The 18,710-nt window shown below is 48.3% G+C and overlaps 1 protein-coding gene across 1 annotated transcript; it reads right to left on the reverse strand.

The window, feature by feature from the left end:
* Positions 1 to 8,055: 8,055 nt before the first annotated feature.
* Positions 8,056 to 10,390, reverse strand: LOC137165962 (olfactory receptor 14A16-like). The gene is made up of 2 exons (XM_067567549.1): positions 10,382 to 10,390; positions 8,056 to 8,997 (listed from the first exon to the last, which is right to left on the reverse strand). The coding sequence occupies exons 1-2, from the start codon at positions 10,388 to 10,390 to the stop codon at positions 8,056 to 8,058; spliced, it is 951 nt and encodes a 316-aa protein (XP_067423650.1).
* Between the last annotated feature and the right edge of the window lie 8,320 nt (positions 10,391 to 18,710).

The raw sequence follows: 18,710 nt of genomic DNA on the forward strand, positions 1-18,710 counted from the left end.
AAGCTGCGATCTCTTCCATTTCCCCACCATTCCCTCTGGCCATTTTGTGTAGCGTGATGTGTGTTCAGAGCCTGCCTGTGGACAAGGCTGTGCAGGTGAGATAGGCGGGGCAATGCTTATCTTCACAGGTTTATTGATTGCACTGAGGCTTAGAGGTCCAGAGAGTTTAGGCACCTAGGGAACATTTACAGTCAGATCTAAAGCCAGGTTTTTAAAGGCACGGATTTCAAGGGGTGTTAGACACTTTGCTGCTTTTGAAAACCCCACAGCTCAGGGCAGAACCAGGAGGAGAACCCAAGTCTCCTGAGTGCCAGCTCTGTGCCTGATCCACTAGAACACATTGCCGTCAGATGGGTGCGGGGCACAGAGCTGCTAACGGGTAAGAATGTGCCGTAGATATTCCCCAGGAATGGGGGTTGTTGGTAACTTGAAATGTTCCTAACTCTGAACAGAGCATTCGGGCACAGCACCCTGCGGTCAGTGTCTTCCAGCTGAGGCTGGAGAGATCTCAGCAAAGGTGGCACCTGGCAGCCCTGCCTGGTTTGCATGCAGCTCCCTGCCCTATTCTTGTTTCTTGCCTTTGGGCTGAACTGGGGGAAGGGGACCTGCCCTGCACCGATGGCACTACATGCCCCAGCCCTCAGCAGCTTATCCCCAGGGCTCGCCCTGCTCTGTGCACTGCAGAGGCAGCATGTGGCAGTGCCCCTCCCTCCCCTGCCCCTTGCACTCCCTGGTGGGATCCCGGAGTGAAGCCACGGGCAAAGCTTTGGCCTCATCGGTGCACAGGCTGTGACCCTTTAAAACACCTCCAGAGCACAGCTGACTCCCACTGCAGCTCCAGGCCAGGCTTTGGCTGCAACCTTCACCTTGCAGCATGAGCTGGATGGCAACTTTCTTCCTGGGCTCTTAGGGGAGGGGGGTTGGGGTGTGTGTGAAAACAGCTTCCCCCTCCAAGTGGGGATGCTTTCTTTCTTTCTTTCCTTCCCCTTCCCCCTCCCCCGGCTTCTGCCTGATCGCTGGCAGTATTTCTGGTTTCACAGGGTGCTTGGCTGACGGGTCAGTTGGTAACTCTGGTGTTCGTATCTTTGAGGTTCTGCTGTGGTGTCAACATACCTCGCTTTCGAATTTCTAAAGAGTCTCCCAGTCAGAGGGGGATGTTCCATGCAGCTGTCAATACAGGCACGAGATAGCAAGAGAGAGACACACACACTGTGCTCTCTCTCATGGAAGACTTTGTTTGTCCTTCCCTAGTTTTTTTTTCTTTTCCCTTAATCCACTATAAGAGTCTGCTCAACTGAAAACGACACCTCTCTTTTGGCCTGGCTTTAGAGCAGTGTAACTGCATTGACTTTAATGGAGTTGTTCCTGATTTACACCAGGGTGAGGGAGAGGAGAATCAGCCCCTATGAAGTGCAGTAGAGTTAATCTTGATTGACACTGGGGTGAGGGACAGGACAGTTTGATGTGTTGACCTCAAAGAGGGTTCGATGGATGAGCTGGTGGATCAGGTAAAGATCAGAGACCTAGATTCTATTCCCAGCTCATCGTTAGTAAACCTTGGGCTAGACACTTAATCTGCCCTGTGTAATCCCACTGTAGTAAGAAGTGAGAGTTTGAGGCCTGCAACCTAGCAGAACAGGCTAAGACATGAGGTCTAAGTGGAAAAAGCCATGAACAGGAGTCAGGCTGTAAACTTACGACCTCACTGAAACTGGCACAGAGAAAAAGCTGATACTGTAAACACGCATATTTCCTAAATGTTACTAATCTCAAAGTATTACTAAAAATATATATAGCAGGTGCAGAAAGTACCAAGACAGCCTAACACCAAAGAGATAACAAGGGCCATCAGACCCCCTGAAATGACACCTTGATGGATAGAAATGTCTGCTAAGATGACAAGTAGAGTTGTTTTGCCTGAACCATCCAGTGCAAGGCGAGGGGTGGTATCAGACTATGTCAAGAGGGTGGCAACTACCTACGTCGAAGGGGCAGAATGAAACTGTCTGTAGCAGTGTATGAAAGAGGGAGTCAGAGGGAACGATGTCGTCTGGCCTAGGGGATAATGGAAAGTCCTGCTGTTAAGTTGTGCCGTGTCCATGGTAACGGAGCACTCGTATTTGAAGTGTACCCGTAGCTACTCTATAGGTCGCTTCTCATTGTGCTTCAACTGCAATAAACCTGGCCCAGGTGTCTTTGTTGCTCAGAGAATCCGTGGGCGTGTCGATTCATTCGATCGTGAGTGCCGTCCCGGTTACCTGCGCAGAGCTGGGACAGCACCTACAGGGGGATGCACGCACGCAGCCTACACTGACAACTAACAACGCACAACACCCACCTCTGTAAAATGGGGGTAATAACACTCTGTGTTACAGGGCTGGTGTGCAGATAACAATGCATTTAAGATTGCGAGGAATTCAGACCTTGGCTTCCCTAACTGGCATGTGGGCTAATGGAGCAGTCTATTTCCATGGTGCAACGGAGGGGTGGAGAAATGCCCGTTGCTCTGTGTGGTGCAGGTTACACAGCCACAGAAGGAGTAATTTAACTCTTCACTTACTGCATGGGAGGAGTTTCAGATCCAGGCACAGATCTGCAGCGGACATAAATTAGCCTTGCTCCATTGACGTCAGCATTGGTATGTGGATTTACACCGGGTGAGGATCTGGCCCATTGACTCAAAAGGAAGGACACTGATGTAGACCAGGGGGGGATCTGAACTACTGAATTACATGGAGCTATACCCCTTTGCACCCTCCGGGGCCTGGCTTCAATGGAGTTACGCTGATTTACATGCACTGATCACCTGGTCCTACCTATTACAGACTCTACTGGACTTGATTAGTGAATGGGACCAGTTCAGAGGCGTGCTCAGGAAGCGTCTCTATTTTATCTCCTGGTCTCATCCCCGACAACTGTATCCGTGTGGTGAGATGAAAACACCATCACATGGCATGAATCACTGTCTGCTCTAGACAGCTATTGTTAGTTCACGAGCTCCAGCAAAGCTAACATAAGTGTCTCTACCTAGGCTGGAAGACGTGCTTCCAGTTGCAGTGCGGCCAGGGGCAGAAGCCCATCTCCTATGAAGGCCAACTGGATATCCCCACTTTACAAACTCAACGTCTTACCCAGTCGTGGTAAACATGAATCCCACAGGGTGGCTCATTAACCCTGTTCAGTGTCTGAGTCACAGAAGATTTGAGTTTCTTAGACCTACCTGCTAGTGGAGTTACTTGTTTAGCTCAAGTACTGGAGACTCACTCATTTAAAATGGCATTTTTAAAGAAGTTCAAGGAAGCTGGAATCATAGAATCCTAGAAGATGAGGGATGGAAGGGACCTCAGGAGGTATCTAGTCCACCCCCTGCTCAAATCAGGACCAACCCCAACTAAATCATCCCAGCCAGGGCTTTGTCAAGCCGCAACTTAAAAACCACTAAGGATGGAGATTCCACCACCTTCATAGCTAACCCGTTCCAGTGCCTCACCACCCTTCTAGGGAAAAAGGTTTTTCCTAATATCCAAGCTAGACCTCTCCCACTGCAACTTGAGACCATTGCTCCTTGTTCTATCATCTACTACGATTGAGAACAGCCTAGCTCCATCCTCCCTGGAACCCCCTTTCAGGTAGTTAAAGGCTGCTATCAAATCCCTCCTCACTCTTCTCTTCTGCAGACTCAAAAAGCCAGTTCCCTCAGCCTCTCCTCAGAAGTCATGTGCTCCAGACCCCTACTCCTTTTTGTTGCCCTCCACTGGATTCTCCCCAATTTGTCCACATCCTTCCTGTAGTGGGGGGCCCAAACTGGACACAATACTCCAAATGTGGCCACACAGAGCAGAATAATCACATTTACAGAAGACATTGAGGCTTCTCCTCTGTTAAAGTACATTGCACCTTATTAATTTAACTGGGGTATAGACACACTTCCCTCCAAACTCAGCATTGGATTGGTCTGTAAAAAAAGTAAATAAGTTTATTAAACAAACGACTTCACTAAGTGATACCAAGTAGAAGGAATACAGGCAAACAGGGGTACAAACAATCAAAAGTAAAAGTACATGTGCTAATATCTAAGATCAAATTTAATATGTTAGAGCCTTTGTACAAAGTAGGTTCCTCTCCAATATGCCTTTCCCAGCAATGGCTAATTAGCATTCAGCCAGGATCCCCGCAGGTTCCAAGGCATTGGTTTTCCTTGTCTCCTCTCTTTATTGTTCAGGAAATGCATTCTTCTGAAACATATCCCCTGATAAAGTTCCTTTTCCCTGCTGGCTGTCTGGGATAGCCTCTGTGCTGCCTTCTGCCCTGCTGGTGATTGGTACAATGCGAATGATTTCTTCTTGCAACCTTTGATACAAATGAATAGTTCATTGAATTTAGCCACACCTTTATGTGGAGAAAACCTGTTTGTGGACTCACCCTGACATGATGGTTTTAAACTTCTTTTGGTCAGACTTAAAAGCATAATATCAGTGAGTATCCATAATTCCACACGCAGCATTATCACATGCATTTCTTAATGATATTATTGACTAGTGTGTTATCAATTTTCGTATGATAACTCACAAGGCATATTTTGTCCAAATTTTATTGCACTAGTGTGAGGGGTGTGAATACAGGGATGCCAGATTCACAGTGGGAGCACAATTGGTTGAAAGACCATATTCAAAGAGTAGTTTTCATATTGGGAGGACATGTCTAGTGGGGTCCCACAGGGTCCCAGTGGAGAAGATAGGTATTAATACAAGAATTGAAAGGTGGGAAAGAAACTGGTTAAATGCGAGGTTACAATGTATCATGATGAAAGGTGAATTGTCAGGCAGCAGGGAGGTTACCAGTGGAGTTCTTTCGGATTCAGTCTTGAGACCAATCATATCGACATCTGTCATTAAAGAGCTTGGCAGAAAAAGTGGGAGTGTGCTAATAACATTTGCAAATGACACAAAATTGGGAAGTATGACCATAATGGAGGAGGCCCGGAATATCACACAAGTAGATTGGATTACCTTGAAAACTGGAGTGATAGAAATGGGGAAGAAAGAACAAGAATAATTTTTGCTATGAACTGTGGACCTACCAGTGGGAAGCAGCACAATGGGAGAAAGACCCGGGTTTATTGGTCTATCACAGTATGACTATGACCCACCAATATGATGCATCCATGAAAAAGGCTAATGACATCCTGGGATGCATCAGGCAAGGAATTTCAAGAAGAGATAGGGAAATGTTAGTACCATTATAAAAGGCATTTGGTCGCCCATGTTTAAGAAAATTTAATTCAAACTGGAAGAGGTGCACAGAAGGACTACTAGGCTGATCGGACAAAATGGAGAACCTACCTTATGAGAGGAGACTTAAGGATCTTGGCTTGTTAAGCCTAAGCAGACAAAGGCTGAAGGGAGATAGGACTGCTTTCTATAAATAGATCAGAGGGATAAACATCAAGGAAGGAAAGGAGTCATTTAAGTTAAGTTAAGGGCTAATGTTTCCACGTCCCCTTTCTGAAAGCACCCGCCTCAGGTGTTTGGCTCCTTGCCCTGTCAGCCCCAGGGTGGCATCTCACGGCTCTTCCGCTCGTAGACCAGGACCTGGCTGCGCTGCCCCATCTACACCGCTGGCCTTTTCGACCCAAGCAGCTAGTCAAAGCTTGGGGCCCTGTGGGCCAGCCAGCAATGGAGACATCGTCTGCCCGTCCAGCTAGTGGAGGGGTTTGTAGAGACAGGGCAGACCCAGCACCTCAGATCCCAAAGCACCTCCCTTGTACTTTGAGGCATTTGGGATCCCAGCGTGGATCAGCGTCTGGGCTTGGGCTGCTTTTCTGTCGTGTGGACACTTTCCTCCGAAGAGGAATATTTCAGCTCTCGGTCTGAGTATGCCTAGACGCTATATCCCAGCAACGTGTCCATCATGTTCCCCTTGGTGTTAGTGCACTAGCTCGCTGTGTCTGCCATGAGTGCTTGGTGAAGGTGGTTGGGATTTGCCATTTGAACGATTTTCCAGTGTAAAATGCCTGTTCACAAAATCAACATTTTCCAGGAGAAAATTGTGATTTTCAGTGTTTAAGGTGAGTGTCCCTGTGTCCAGCTCCAGCTGGCTGGGCATAGCCACGAGAGCTTCTCAGCGCTGCCCAGGATTTCTGTCTGGGAAGCTCAGCCCTTAAAGGCACAGTCCCCAGTAACACCCCCTCCACCCCCAAATTCAATTTTGAAAAAAAAAAAAAAAAAAAGGATTTTCCATCTGGAAATTTGCAGTGACAGCTCCCTGCTCTAAAAAATTGGCCAAATGATAAAATCTAAGAAAACGAAAACCAGCCAGGCTAACTGTTACAACCTGACCCAGGACCTGATGGTACCATCACCGGTCTGTTGTGAGAGGACCCATCACTGGTTTCAAGTGCTCCAAAGTCAGCTGGGTCTGGGTAGAGTCTAGCCCTTCTTGCTAACTCTGGGATTCTAGGTCACACTCCAGAGCTGAGCCTTCTTGTCCAATGTCCTTCCTTTGACCATAGGAGGCCACCGTCCATCTGCTCTAGACCTCAAAACCCGGGTCTGGCTTCTAGTTTAACCCCTTTGGGCACAATGTGGCAGGAAAACAAGGAACACAGGCTGAATAAAATGGTTCTTATCCACAGTCACTTTATTCTTAATGCCCACAAAACTTGGATACTATGTGCCCCTCCCTTGCCAATAATGCCATAGATATGACAGCACAGAGTTTAGGATTTCATGCCGTCAAATCCCAGTTACACAAGCAAACAGTAAACCAACCCCCGTCATGCCCCAAGCAGAGTTTTATATGCCGAAAAGGAGAAGACTCAGAGACCTCAGGAAGTTTACTACACTTTGATCTGGCTACTGATTTGATGTGGAAGAGGCTCAGATAGCCTGGGGATGGTTGGCAGGACAAAAACCTAAGTTAGAAACATAGATAGTGTAAATCTACAGTAACTCCATTGACTTGAGTTTGTCTGCATATTTGCCAGTGTAAATACCCCTTTGCATGTAAAGAGATTGCAAAGCATGTTCTCACAGAGACATTAATGTCACCCATTGATTACATTTCTATACAAACCTACTACAGGAGAGACCCAAGAAAGAAAACAACAGGACACCACTGGCCATCACCCACAGCCCCAACTAAAATCTCTCCAGCACATCATTAAAGATCTACAACCTATCCTAGCCGATGATCCCTCACTCACTCAAGCCGTGGGATGCAGGGCTATCCTTCTTACAGACAGCCCCCCAACCTGAAGCAAATACTCACCAGCAACCGTACACCATACAACAAGAACACTAACCCAGGAAATTATCCCAGCAACAAACCCCATTGCCAACTCTGTCCGCACATTGACTCTAGTGACACCATCACAGGTCCTAACCACATCAATCACACCATCAGGAGCTCGTTCACCTGCACATCTACTAATGTAAATTATGCCATCATGTGCCAGCAATGCCCCTCTGCCATGCACATTGGCCAAACCGGACTGTCACTACGCAAAAGAATAAATGGACACAAATCAGACATAAAAATTAGTAACATCCATAAGCCAGCCGGAGAGCACTTCAGTCTCCCAGGACACTCTGTAGCTGACTTGAAAGTTGTCATACTTCTACAAAAAAACCTTCAAAAACAGACTTCAGTGAGAAACTGCAGAGCTGGAACTCATCTGCAAACTTGACACAATCAAACTGGGTCTGAATAGGGACTTGGAATGGTTATCTCAGTACAAGAAGTAATTGTCACTGTTCACACATTCTCGCCTCCTAATCAATGGTTGTGAATAGGCCTCATCTACCCTAACTGAATGGACTTTGTTAGCAGTTGCCCTCCCCATTGTTTTTCCTTACCCTTGGATGTATATATATATACCCCCTATCTGATTTCTATTTCATGCATCTGACGAAGTGGGTTGCAGTCCATGAAAGCTTATGCCTGCAAAAATTTGTTAGTCTTTAAGGTGCTACAGGAATCCCGTTGTTCATACAAACACAGAGTGAAATCATAGACAAAGGAAAAAGATGGACCTTTAATTTTTAGTGGATAACCTCACCCTGTCAGTTTCCACAGGGAAGCTTTGATCTCCTTGTTTCTCATGCTATAGATGATGGGATTCATCACTTGAGGCAGCACAGAATAGAAAACAGCCACCACGAGATCCAGCCGTGACATTGTGCTGGAGAGGGGTTTCAGGTAGGCAAAGCTGCCAGTGCAAACTAGCAAGGAGAGCACAGTGAGGTGAGGCAGGCAGGTGGAGAAGGCTTTGTGCCGGCCCTGCTCGGAGGGGATTCTCAGCACTGTGCTGATGATCTGAACATACGACACAATTATAAAAACAAAGCAGCATAAGGCTAAGCCCAGACTAAAGAGAATGACCCCCGTTTCAGTGAGGTAGGAGTCAGAGCAGGTGAGCTTGAGGAGCTGAGGAATTTCACAGAAAAACTGATCCACCTTGTTGCCTCTGCAGAAGGATACTGCAAATGTGTTCCCGGTGTGCAGGGCAGCATAGAGAACACCGCTGGCCCAGGCCCCGGCTGCCATTTGGACACAAGCTCCCCTGTTCATCACCATCTCGTAGTGCAGTGGCTGGCAGATGGCAACGTATCGGTTGTATGCCATGACGGTGAGAAGGAAAAAATCTGCTCCCACAAAGAAGAGGAAGAAAAAGACTTGGGTGACACATCCAGCGTAAGAAATGGACCTGGTGTTCATGAGAGAATTGGCCATGGATTTGGGGATGGTGACAGAGATGGAGCCAATGTCTAGGATGGACAGATTGATCAGGAAGAAGTACATGGGGGTGTGAAGGTGGCGGTCGAGGGCTATGGCTGTGATGATAAGAAGGTTCCCCATCAGGGCTGCCAGGTAAATCACTAGAAACACCACAACGTGCAAAATCTGCAGCTCCCACACCTCAGAGAATCCCAGGAGAAGAAACTCGGTCACGGTGGTTTGGTTGGCTATTTTCTTCCTCAGCACATTGTGTCCTGCCTGCGGAGGGAAGGAGAAGGACAGCGGTTAGGATTAGAGTGACCGAGGGAATGACCCTGATTCCTCTCTCCATTATAACTGACGATGTGACTGTCAGAGCACAGCCCTGATCACATCCACTGAGCAGGGGCGGTGAGGGCTCCTCGCTGCGGAGAATGAGACGACTAGTCCAGTGCGTTGTCCCACTGATGTCAATCCGCACAAGTCTTGGAAGCTGGGTCAGTTCACACCTGTGAAGATCTGAGCCACGACCTGGCATCGCTCAGCTACTGCTGTGTTATATCATTTCCCTCTGTGACTTTGTGTCTGTGCTCTGCGGGTCAGTGACAATCAGGACACCTGGGTTCTGTTCTTGGCTCTGCAATTGACCTGCTGTATGACCTGCAGCCAGTCACTTCCCCTCCCTGGGACTCTCTTTCCCTCCCTCCCTTTCTCTGCCTGGTCTACTAGGACTGTGAGCTCTTTGGGGGACGGGCTGTGTATTATTATGTGTATATTCTGTGCACCTCGTTACAGTATTTGTGCTCAGCTGTCAGCAGTGATGGAGCCTGGATATGGTGCTAAACAAAGAGGTTTCTAGTCCCAGAGACCTCCTCCCTGTCCAGCTAAGCTCCATGACAAGATAGACAGTTCTGGGTGCAACTCTGAAACTGGGTTCAAAGCTCCTAGTCCCTATAACACATATTCTGTGGGTATCGGCTTTGCCATTACTCAGTTTTACTTTCCTTTGAAACAGAAATCAAACAGCTGCAACCGAATCAATGGGTTTCCAGTTATGATGTTATTAGCCAACATTAAAGTTTCCCCACCCTTGTTTGAAGTTTAATTCTGGTTGGAAATTTTAAGTTAAATTTTGATTACTTGGTTGGTTGCTTTTTTGGACGGAAGATTTGGGTTTACAGTAAAACAACGTTTTTCTCACCAGGTGTCTGTTTTCATTGAAAATCTGTTATGCTGGAAAACTAAATACTCAGCAAGCAATCCTGTTTGGTTTTCATCTTAAATTTACACTTTTCAGCTGAAAGTTTGCAGTTGCCTAAAGGAGAAAAAAAAATGGGTTTGGGGTTTCTGATGAAAAGTTGACATTTTCGAAAGCAGGAATTTTTGTTTCTTCTGACTGTCTCTAGTTGTTTGAGTAACTTATCAGTGAAATCCTTAACGAGTGCTGACAGCAATTCTGATTTGTGTTCTTTAAATGTCCCTTTTATGCTAATCCCCACACATATATTTAACTGAAATAGCACACTTCCTGTACTGGCCTGTGGGGATTTTTCCCCATCAGGTGATGAATCCAGTCGTCCAGCTCCAGGATTCTTCGATCATTATCTATCTATCTGTTTAGATGACAAAGACACAAGTGTGTAAGAGTCATCTCACCCCTCACTCTGAGCATGACCTGACAGAACTAGACTCAGACTGGTTGCTCTCTGCAGCTGAGCAGTGTGTAGCTGGCTTTGAGCATCGCTGGCATTAAAGGAGCGATGCTGCGGGAAAGTGATTTACCCATGTCTATTTCCTAAGGGCTTGTGGGACTCACTCCCGAGAGACCTGAACAGCTCAGAAGCAGAGGCCCAGAGGCAAAACTTCATAGGCTCATCCATTGTAAAGCCAAAAGGGGCCGTTCTGCTCCTCTAGTCTGACCCCCTGCCTAGCACAGGCCCTAGGATCTCCCCCAGGGTTTCCTGACTCCAGCCCAGCATCTGTGCTTTCTGTGCGCTGGGATTACCAAGGGATTTGGGCACCTAAAGGTGTGACAGGTATATACTGGGATTTCCCAAAGCTCCCAAATCTGCCAGGTAGCTAACTCCCATGGACATCCAATGGGAGTTAGGCACCTAACTTGCTGAGGTGTTACTGCAAATCGCACAAGGCAACTGTCAACTTCTTTAGATGCCTAAACCCCTTTGTAATTCTGGCCCCGGGTCTCTCTTGGCATCTTCCAAGGCCTGGGCTTCTCTTGACTTTCAGAACTATGAAGGCTGGGATTTGCAAAGGAGCCTAAGGGAGAGTAAGGCATGCACATCTTGGGGGCCTAACTCCCTTCGACTGCCTTGACAATCCCAGCCTACAATGATAACAAGGGCAGTCAGGCAGCAGGGGTTATAGAGAGAAGGTCAAGTCACCTGGAGCTCTTGTGATCTAAGCCCAGCAACGCAACTGAATTACCTCAGCTCTCCGTGCTTCAGTTGCCCCAGCTGTAACCTGGGGGAGAAGGCCAGGCACTGGAGGAAGAATTCATAATGGATGGTGTAAATAAGGGGTTATTTGAACTCTGCCTGGGGTCTCCTAGCCCCTGTACAACCAGAGCAAGAGCCTTGTGTCCGGCAAGTGTCAATGGGAGTGGTTCCCCCTGGGCTTTGTCTGTGGGTCTGGGAGCCCAGGAGGGGGCCGCCCCTCACTCCCTGGCTGGGGTGGCCGCATGGCCGGAGTGAGACAGCTGTTAGCTCTGCCCTGGGGGGCAGAGAGTGGGGGGCACACGGAAGTTTTTAAAGTTTTGAGTTTTAAAGTGTATTTTACATGCTTTGAAACTTTTTACAAAAATATTATTTTAATGTAATTGATATTTCTTTTATATTCTGGCCCAATCCCTCCTGCCAGGCCTGTGGCCACTCCCCTCCCTCCCCACAACCAGACAGCCCCTCCAGTCACACCTCTGGCCCCCCACACTCTAGACCGACCCCTCCAGCCAGCCCCATCCTCACCCCCTAGTCAAGCCAGACCAGCCGCCTACCCAGGCCCCTCACCCCCCACAATCTGGCCAGCCCCTTCAGACAGACCCTTTGCCCCCCACTTTGTCAGCCCCTGTAGCGAGTACCCTCGCTCCCCTTCTCTCACCAGCCCTGCTGCCTGACCCCTTGCCTCCCACTCTGGCCAGCCCACATAGCTGGACCCCTCAACCCCCCACACACTCCAGCCAGACCTGTTTGCCCCCTACTCTGTTCTGCCTCCCTAGTCACTTCAGCCCCTCCATTCTGGGCAGTAACCCCCCAGCTGGATCCCCTCCCTTACACTTTGGCCAGCCTTCCCAGCCAGCCTCCTTGCTCCCCCGACACTCTGGACACTGTGTGTCTGCCAAGCGCCGGGCACAGTGGGGGGGTCTGTTGCTGTGTCTAAGCAGTGCCTGCCACAAAGGGGTGCCAGTCCCTGAGTATCTGTGCAGTGCTTGGCACAAGAGAGCATCCAGGCCAGGCAAGGCAAAGCAGGTTAAATTAGGTTAATTAACCTGCACCTGGGGAGAAGCAGGGCTGGGAAGGTTGATGGAGCCCAGCTGGGAAGGAACAGGTGGGGCTGGTATAAAGCCAGGAAGTTGGCAGCCGTCGCTCCCTGGGAGAAGCGGCAGGGGGTGTTTGGGGCTATGGAGTGAAGCAGTGAGTCCCTGGAAGGAGGGAGGTTGGGCTGGTAAGCCCAGAGAGGGGGTGAGCCGGCAGAGCTCCAGGGAAATCGCGAGAGGGACTGGCAGCAAGCAGCCCATCGTTGCTAGACAGAGGGTCCCCCTGGGCTGGACCCTGCAGTAGCGGGTGGGCCTGGTTCCCACCCCACCCACTGGGGCAGCGGCATAGACCGGCCATGGAGCAGAAGGCTGCCTCGGACAATTGTCTGTTGGGACTTTCCTACCCTGGAAGGGGAGGATTTTAATGACCTGGCCAGAGGGACAAGCCATGAAGATAGAGCACTCTGAGTTTCAGAGACACGGCAGGAGGTGCTGGGCCTGGAAGGTGAGACTCCCAGGCACCCTAGCGGTGAGTAGACCCCGTGATGGTCCCGAGCTCTGTTACTGTTTGTCTGTGCAGCGCTGGCACGCCGGTGTCCTTATCTCTGTGGCTCTGTGTGTCTGGGTGGCACCCGGCCAGGTGGGGTCCTGCTCTCGCTGGTTCTGTTTGTCTGTGCAGCCCCTGGAAGAACAGGGCGCCGGTCTCAGTTGGGCCTCCAGGCGCTACCATAATAGACGCAATAAGTATAAATGAGATCTGCCAGGCTGGCCTAGACCTGGGGCACTTGACTTGAGGCTGTCCTAGGAAACCTTTCACCTCTAGGTCTGCAGGCTGAACACTGCCCAGATTGCGAGCAACTGAGAGCCACGGCATTCAGAGAACAGGGCTGCAGTCCTTGGGGTCATTTTCACCAGCGAAGTATCTGGGCCAGGGTTCTCCAGAAAGATGCAGAGACCTTTCCTCCTGCAAAGGCTGCTCGTGCGGTCGCAGTGCTGGGCTGCATTCCAAGAGCTCTCTGTGAAGGAGAGGTGCCCGGGTGTGTGCACATGGCGTCTTAACAGACAAGCTGCCAGGATGCAGCGCTCAGCGACGTGTAGTAGAGTTCCTGCCATTTGTAGGAACAACACAACTTGCTGTTGTGGGCAGATTACAACTCTGGAGACTTGGGTTCAAGATTAGCCACAGACTGCCTGGGTGACTTGGGGTGCGTTACCTATGCTGGGCATGTCAAAGGAGGCATCAAGTCCATTGGGCACCTATGAAAATCCCTGACAACCTCTCTGCTGCTCAGCCTGTGAAATGGGGATGAAAACCCTTCCGTCCCTCACAGGAGTGAGGTTAGATGCGCTGGTGTAAATGAGGGGCCATGGAGGAACCCAGAGCGATGCATGCACTCAAGTAGAAATGGATCTTTCCAAGGCTCCTCACACTTCCCCTAACCCTCCACTTAGCTCAGCCAGATGCCAGGAAAAAGAACCTTTGAAATTAAGCTGGTCAGGAATTTTTGGTGTTTTGTGTGTGTGGATCTCTTTCGTTGGGTTTTTTTTGCAGGGGGGAGGGTATGTTTTTGTTAGGCTAATGTCAATTTTTCTATAACAGAACTGCTCATTAAACAGTGTTGGTTCAATGAAACACCTGACCCCAAAAGATAGATATTTGGTTAAAAATTTTCAAGATTGTCGAAGCATCACGTTTCAATCTTGTCACACCAGAAAGTTGTAAGGTGTTTGAGTGAAAACAGCTCTTGGTTTAGACATTTTAAAAAGGGGAGATGGTCAATATTGACTGAAAAACTTTGAAATGATCAGAATAAAACATTTATTTTCCCCCCAAGTGAATTTTTTTCAGTTTACACTGTTGAGATTTTGCTTTTTTCCGTTCTGACAAATTTCAAAATGTCAAAAATTCTCATGAGACGGGAAAACCTTTTCCCACCCAGCCCTGCTTTGAAAAGAGACCTGCTCACATGTAGTCTGACAGACATGCACCTTGGCGTCTACACATTACAGCCAAAAGTCAAAGTGAATTTGCGCAGTGTAAAAAGACCTCGAGGCATTAACTGCAATGGTGCTTTGGTGAGTTTTGCCAGCTGGGGATATGACCCACCTTACGTTAGAGCTGTCTCTGTACCTACAATGTAAAGCAGTGTCTGTGTTAGAATTTAGCCAGGAAATGAAGGTTCAAACCTCTGTTTTGATCAAAATGTGCCGTGACCTCGCCAATGGCCATGACTAATGACCCCAGCACTGCATTCACGCCCTGCACCCTGACTCAGAGAGTACATCTACACAGGGATAAAAGACTTGCCATGCAGCCACGGCTGGCACAGGTCAGCTGCAGGTTTTTGATCCCTGTGTAGACATACCTAGAGAGAACAGGGCTATCTACTGAGCCCTCCACCCTCTTCCCTCCAGCACAGTGCCCCCGAGAACTTTTCTGGGGCATTGGGATTAGCACTGACTCCAAGCACATCCGAGTGGGTCGCCCACTCCACGATCTGCAAAGCAGCATCCTCTAGCAGAGCAGTGGGCTCAGACTGACTGGTGGGGGGCTGCATGTGGGGAGAGGCCGGGCCTGAGATACCAGCCAGAGCAGTGTTCTGTCAGAATTGGTGCATTAAATGAAGCAACGCACTTCCGTGTACTGGTCTTTGCCAGCACCAGGTGCAATCTGCAGGAGTGCTCCATTCAAGCAAGGCCCCCCGGCTCTCCTCACTAAAGAAATAAGTGGGTTGTCTTCATTTTGCCCAAACCAGGCTTCTAATAATGTCCCCTGGAGGCATCATCATCATGTGCTTAAAAACCCAGCAAAAGTCAACAGCTTAATATTGGCGCAGCTGTGAGCGACCTTGAGGGAGAGAAATACACAAAGGGCCGTGCGGGGGGAGTGAAGAGGAGGAATGGCAGAAACAAGGTGCAAGGTTATAAGACGCTGCAGAGAGAAAAGCTCCGTCAGAGCTGAAGGAGAAATGTAAACAAATGAGTCATAGAAACAGACCCCACCCCTCAACCCCCTCAGATAGACACTGAGGAACGAGGAGATGAAAGACACCCTGATGTGACGGGCGGGCAGGAAACTGCCCTGGCCTGAACTATGCTTTATCCTGCCTTCAGCAGGAGCTGCCTGAGAACTGGCTGACTTGGAGATGGTTCTCAGGACTCCTAGTTCTATCCGTGGCTCTGGGAGGAGCATAGGGGTCTAACGCTTGAACTCCTGGGTTCTAGCCCTTCTTCTGGGGGCGTTTGTTCCAATACTCTTATGGCTAGAGAAACACAGCTTGGCATGCGTGACTCTTGGATTGCATTTCTCTTTCATGTGGTAAGAGCAGGGTGAGGTGGGGGGTCAGGACTCCTGGGTTCTTTTTTCCATCTCTGCCACAGACTCACTGTATGACCTTGGGCAAGTCACTTGGCATTCATTTCTCCATGAGGGTTATTTTCTGGCTGCACAAAACCCAGGGAGGCAAGGCTAAATCCATTCAGGCGTGGTTGGAGGTGGGGCTGCAGTCACAGGGGCCATAGAAAAGCCATTCTGACCACTGGGGGGAGGGGCATGGGATTAGCATCGTGGGGCAAGAGCTGTGTCTTTGTTCTGTATTTGTACAGCCCCTGGCACAATGGGGTCCTGGGCCGTGACTGTGTCTCTTATGTTGTATTGCAAAAAGGAAAAGGAAAAACAGAATTTCAGGATCCTATAAGAAGGGATCCCAGGGAAGAATCCAGCGTGTTTGACGTTCTTTAGGGACATAGCAATGGCCAAACTGCATCAGCCCATCGGTTCGTCCATGCCCTTAGCCCACACCTTGGAACTGTCCACGCTCTTCAGCTCATACAAAGAAAATTACATACGTCACCCCGTGGTCTTCTTTTTATAAACCCCCACCCCGTCCCCTGCTATGCCACATGAACACGTCTTGTCTCCCCTCAGCACGTCCCGTCTTTGGAGCACACTCTGTCTCTCGTTCTAGTGCCACACACAGCACAATGGGGCCATGAACCTTGACAGGGATCCTGGACAGGCCCTTCAGTGCTACAAAAGACCATGCTCCATATTTCACAAGGGAGGCTGGATCTGTGGTGAGGGCTCTGGAGTGGGACTCCAGACAGCCCGTCTCAGTTCCCAGACTCCCTGTGTCATTTGATGTGTGTGTGCCTTAGTTTTCCATCTGTAAAATGGGGATAATGATGCCTCCCTTGGCGATTTAGAGCATCAGCCCCTTAGGGCAAGGACTGACCCTGCACAGAACTTGCCACAATGGAGCCAGACCTCTAGGCATTGTTAGAGATCCACACAGCGTTAAATAGGACAGATCCCTGACTGATGTGAATCTGCTCTACCTGCCCTGGAGTCCATGGACCAGATTCCCCAACTGGAGTGAACCAGCCATAGCTCCGCTTGAGTCAGTGGTTCAGACGCCAAGTGATGTCAAAGTGGCCATCGCTATATGCAGTGACATTTCTATACATTTCTGGCCCAGTAGAATTACTTTCCTTGGTGCCCAGATGATTGTGTGTTGTTGTAAGCAGGTTTTCAGTTGCAGAAGCTCCCTTTCCCATCTAGAGGGTGATGTTTACCCCTGTGCAGGTCCCTTGAAAACCCAATTTTCTGTCAAAGAAAAGCTTCAAAGGAAAATGTACAACTAGTCCTTGACAACGATGATGAGGGGGTTTTATACAACTCACAATGTTCATGATTCATATAAATGTCTGATCCTTTTCTGAAATCTACTAAGCTGTTGATCTCAATAATGTCTTGTGGTGATCAGTTTTTCAGGCTAAATGTGCAAATATAATAAATATTTTAGGACGTAAGTAGTATATAACTGTTAAACTCACCCTCTGCAAAAACGAATGAACATAATATCACACCTCCACTTTAGGCTGGGAATTTCCAACAGGCCTAAAGGGAGCTAGGTGTCTAATTCCCATGGACTTTTAACTTCCTTGGGCCCTTTGGAAACCCCAGCCTCGAAGTACAACTCTTTTTCCTTTCATGTTTTTATTGTTTTATTCAATTTCACTTTGTATTTGCCAGTCTCATAAATGGGTCCAGTCCTCGCCACACACTGGTTTCCAGCTTTATTTTTAATTTGCACACCAAGAAGAAGCACAGGCAACTTAGAGACAAGTTCCAATAAAACAGCTGAGAGTGGAAAACAGGAAAAAATCCTCAGTTTAGTCCCAGGTTTAGGTTTATACACACTGAATGTTGCTCAAAATTCAAGTGCAATGGATGCAGAAGACACAATACATGTAGCACAAGCCTAAAATACAGTGCATGTGATGAGTGTAGAGTTCTCACCTCCATTAAACCATCTTTTAGCTTTTTTCTTCCTTTTTTTTATCTTTCTCTCTCTGTCTGAGCAGAGGGTAAAATGTACAAAACCACCCAAGTGACTTAGGAGAGGAAGTCTCATTTCCAAAAGCCATTAAGGAGCCCAGTTCTCACTGACATTCAGTGGGACATAGGCTCCCAACGGCCAGATTTTCAAAGGTGCAGACAGGCACATAGTGGGATTTTCAAATGGATCCTGGTGTTTAGGCCCAGATTTTTTTTACAGTTCAGGGCAACCGCACCTGCATTTTCCCTTAATGGTCCAGCAAGGGCCAACGCTCTCAGCTCCCAGCTCCCTAGCCTTTGCCTTTCTTGGGTGGAAACCCACATCTCTCTCCTTGCTGACTGGGGTCTTCACAATAACACACACACAGCTGCATTTTTAATACAATACAAGTCGACTTCCTTTTGGATTGAAACTGACCAGACTCAGTTGATCCACATAGTGGATCTGAGGGTGGCAAATTTGCCACCGTCAGTGTGAAGATGTGCCCTTAGACTCCTAAATGCCTCCATCACTTCTGACGTGGAGCTGATGGGGAATTATTTTGGTCCTTTTTTGAGCAGGGGGCTGGACTAGATTTGTGACCTCTTGGGGTCCCTTCCAACTCTATTCTTCTATTATCTGTGAAAATGGGATTTAGGTTCCTAAATCACTTAGGAGGCTCCAGATTTTGAAAATTTTATCATAAATCCAAAACCCAGCTGTTCTCCCAGGAGCTTGTTCCTTAGGCAGCTCTCGGCAGAAATCTGCACAGCTTTTCCTGGCTGACACATGGTTTCTGCCAGATGATAAAGAGAATTTTTTTCTCCCTTTCTTGAGTTTGCAGAAGATGCTGCCCTGGCTTCTGTAGATTTGTGCAATAAGGCTGAGATTTTCAAAGTCAGCTACCAGATTTGGATCTCCAATTCCCATTAATTTTAATAAAGACTGAGTGTGCCTATTCCTTAGGCAGCTTTGAACATGTCAGACTTAAATCATGTTCAATATAGCTAGATGCTTTTAGCAACACTTTTATGATTTGTAGAGCTCCAGATAGAAAGCTGGGACTGTATGGGGAAGGAGAGAGACAGAGACTCTCACACAAGCTGCTGAAGAACCATGCGGATGAATTTATAGACTTATTTCAATGCTCACCCACATGCTACTTCTGCAGATGCAGCACA

The sequence above is a fragment of the Emydura macquarii genome, unplaced genomic scaffold (genome assembly GCF_026122565.2).
Source record: "Emydura macquarii macquarii isolate MOO-44397 ecotype Brisbane River unplaced genomic scaffold, CSIRO-AGI_Emac_v2 contig_52, whole genome shotgun sequence".
NCBI lineage: Eukaryota > Metazoa > Chordata > Testudines > Chelidae > Emydura > Emydura macquarii.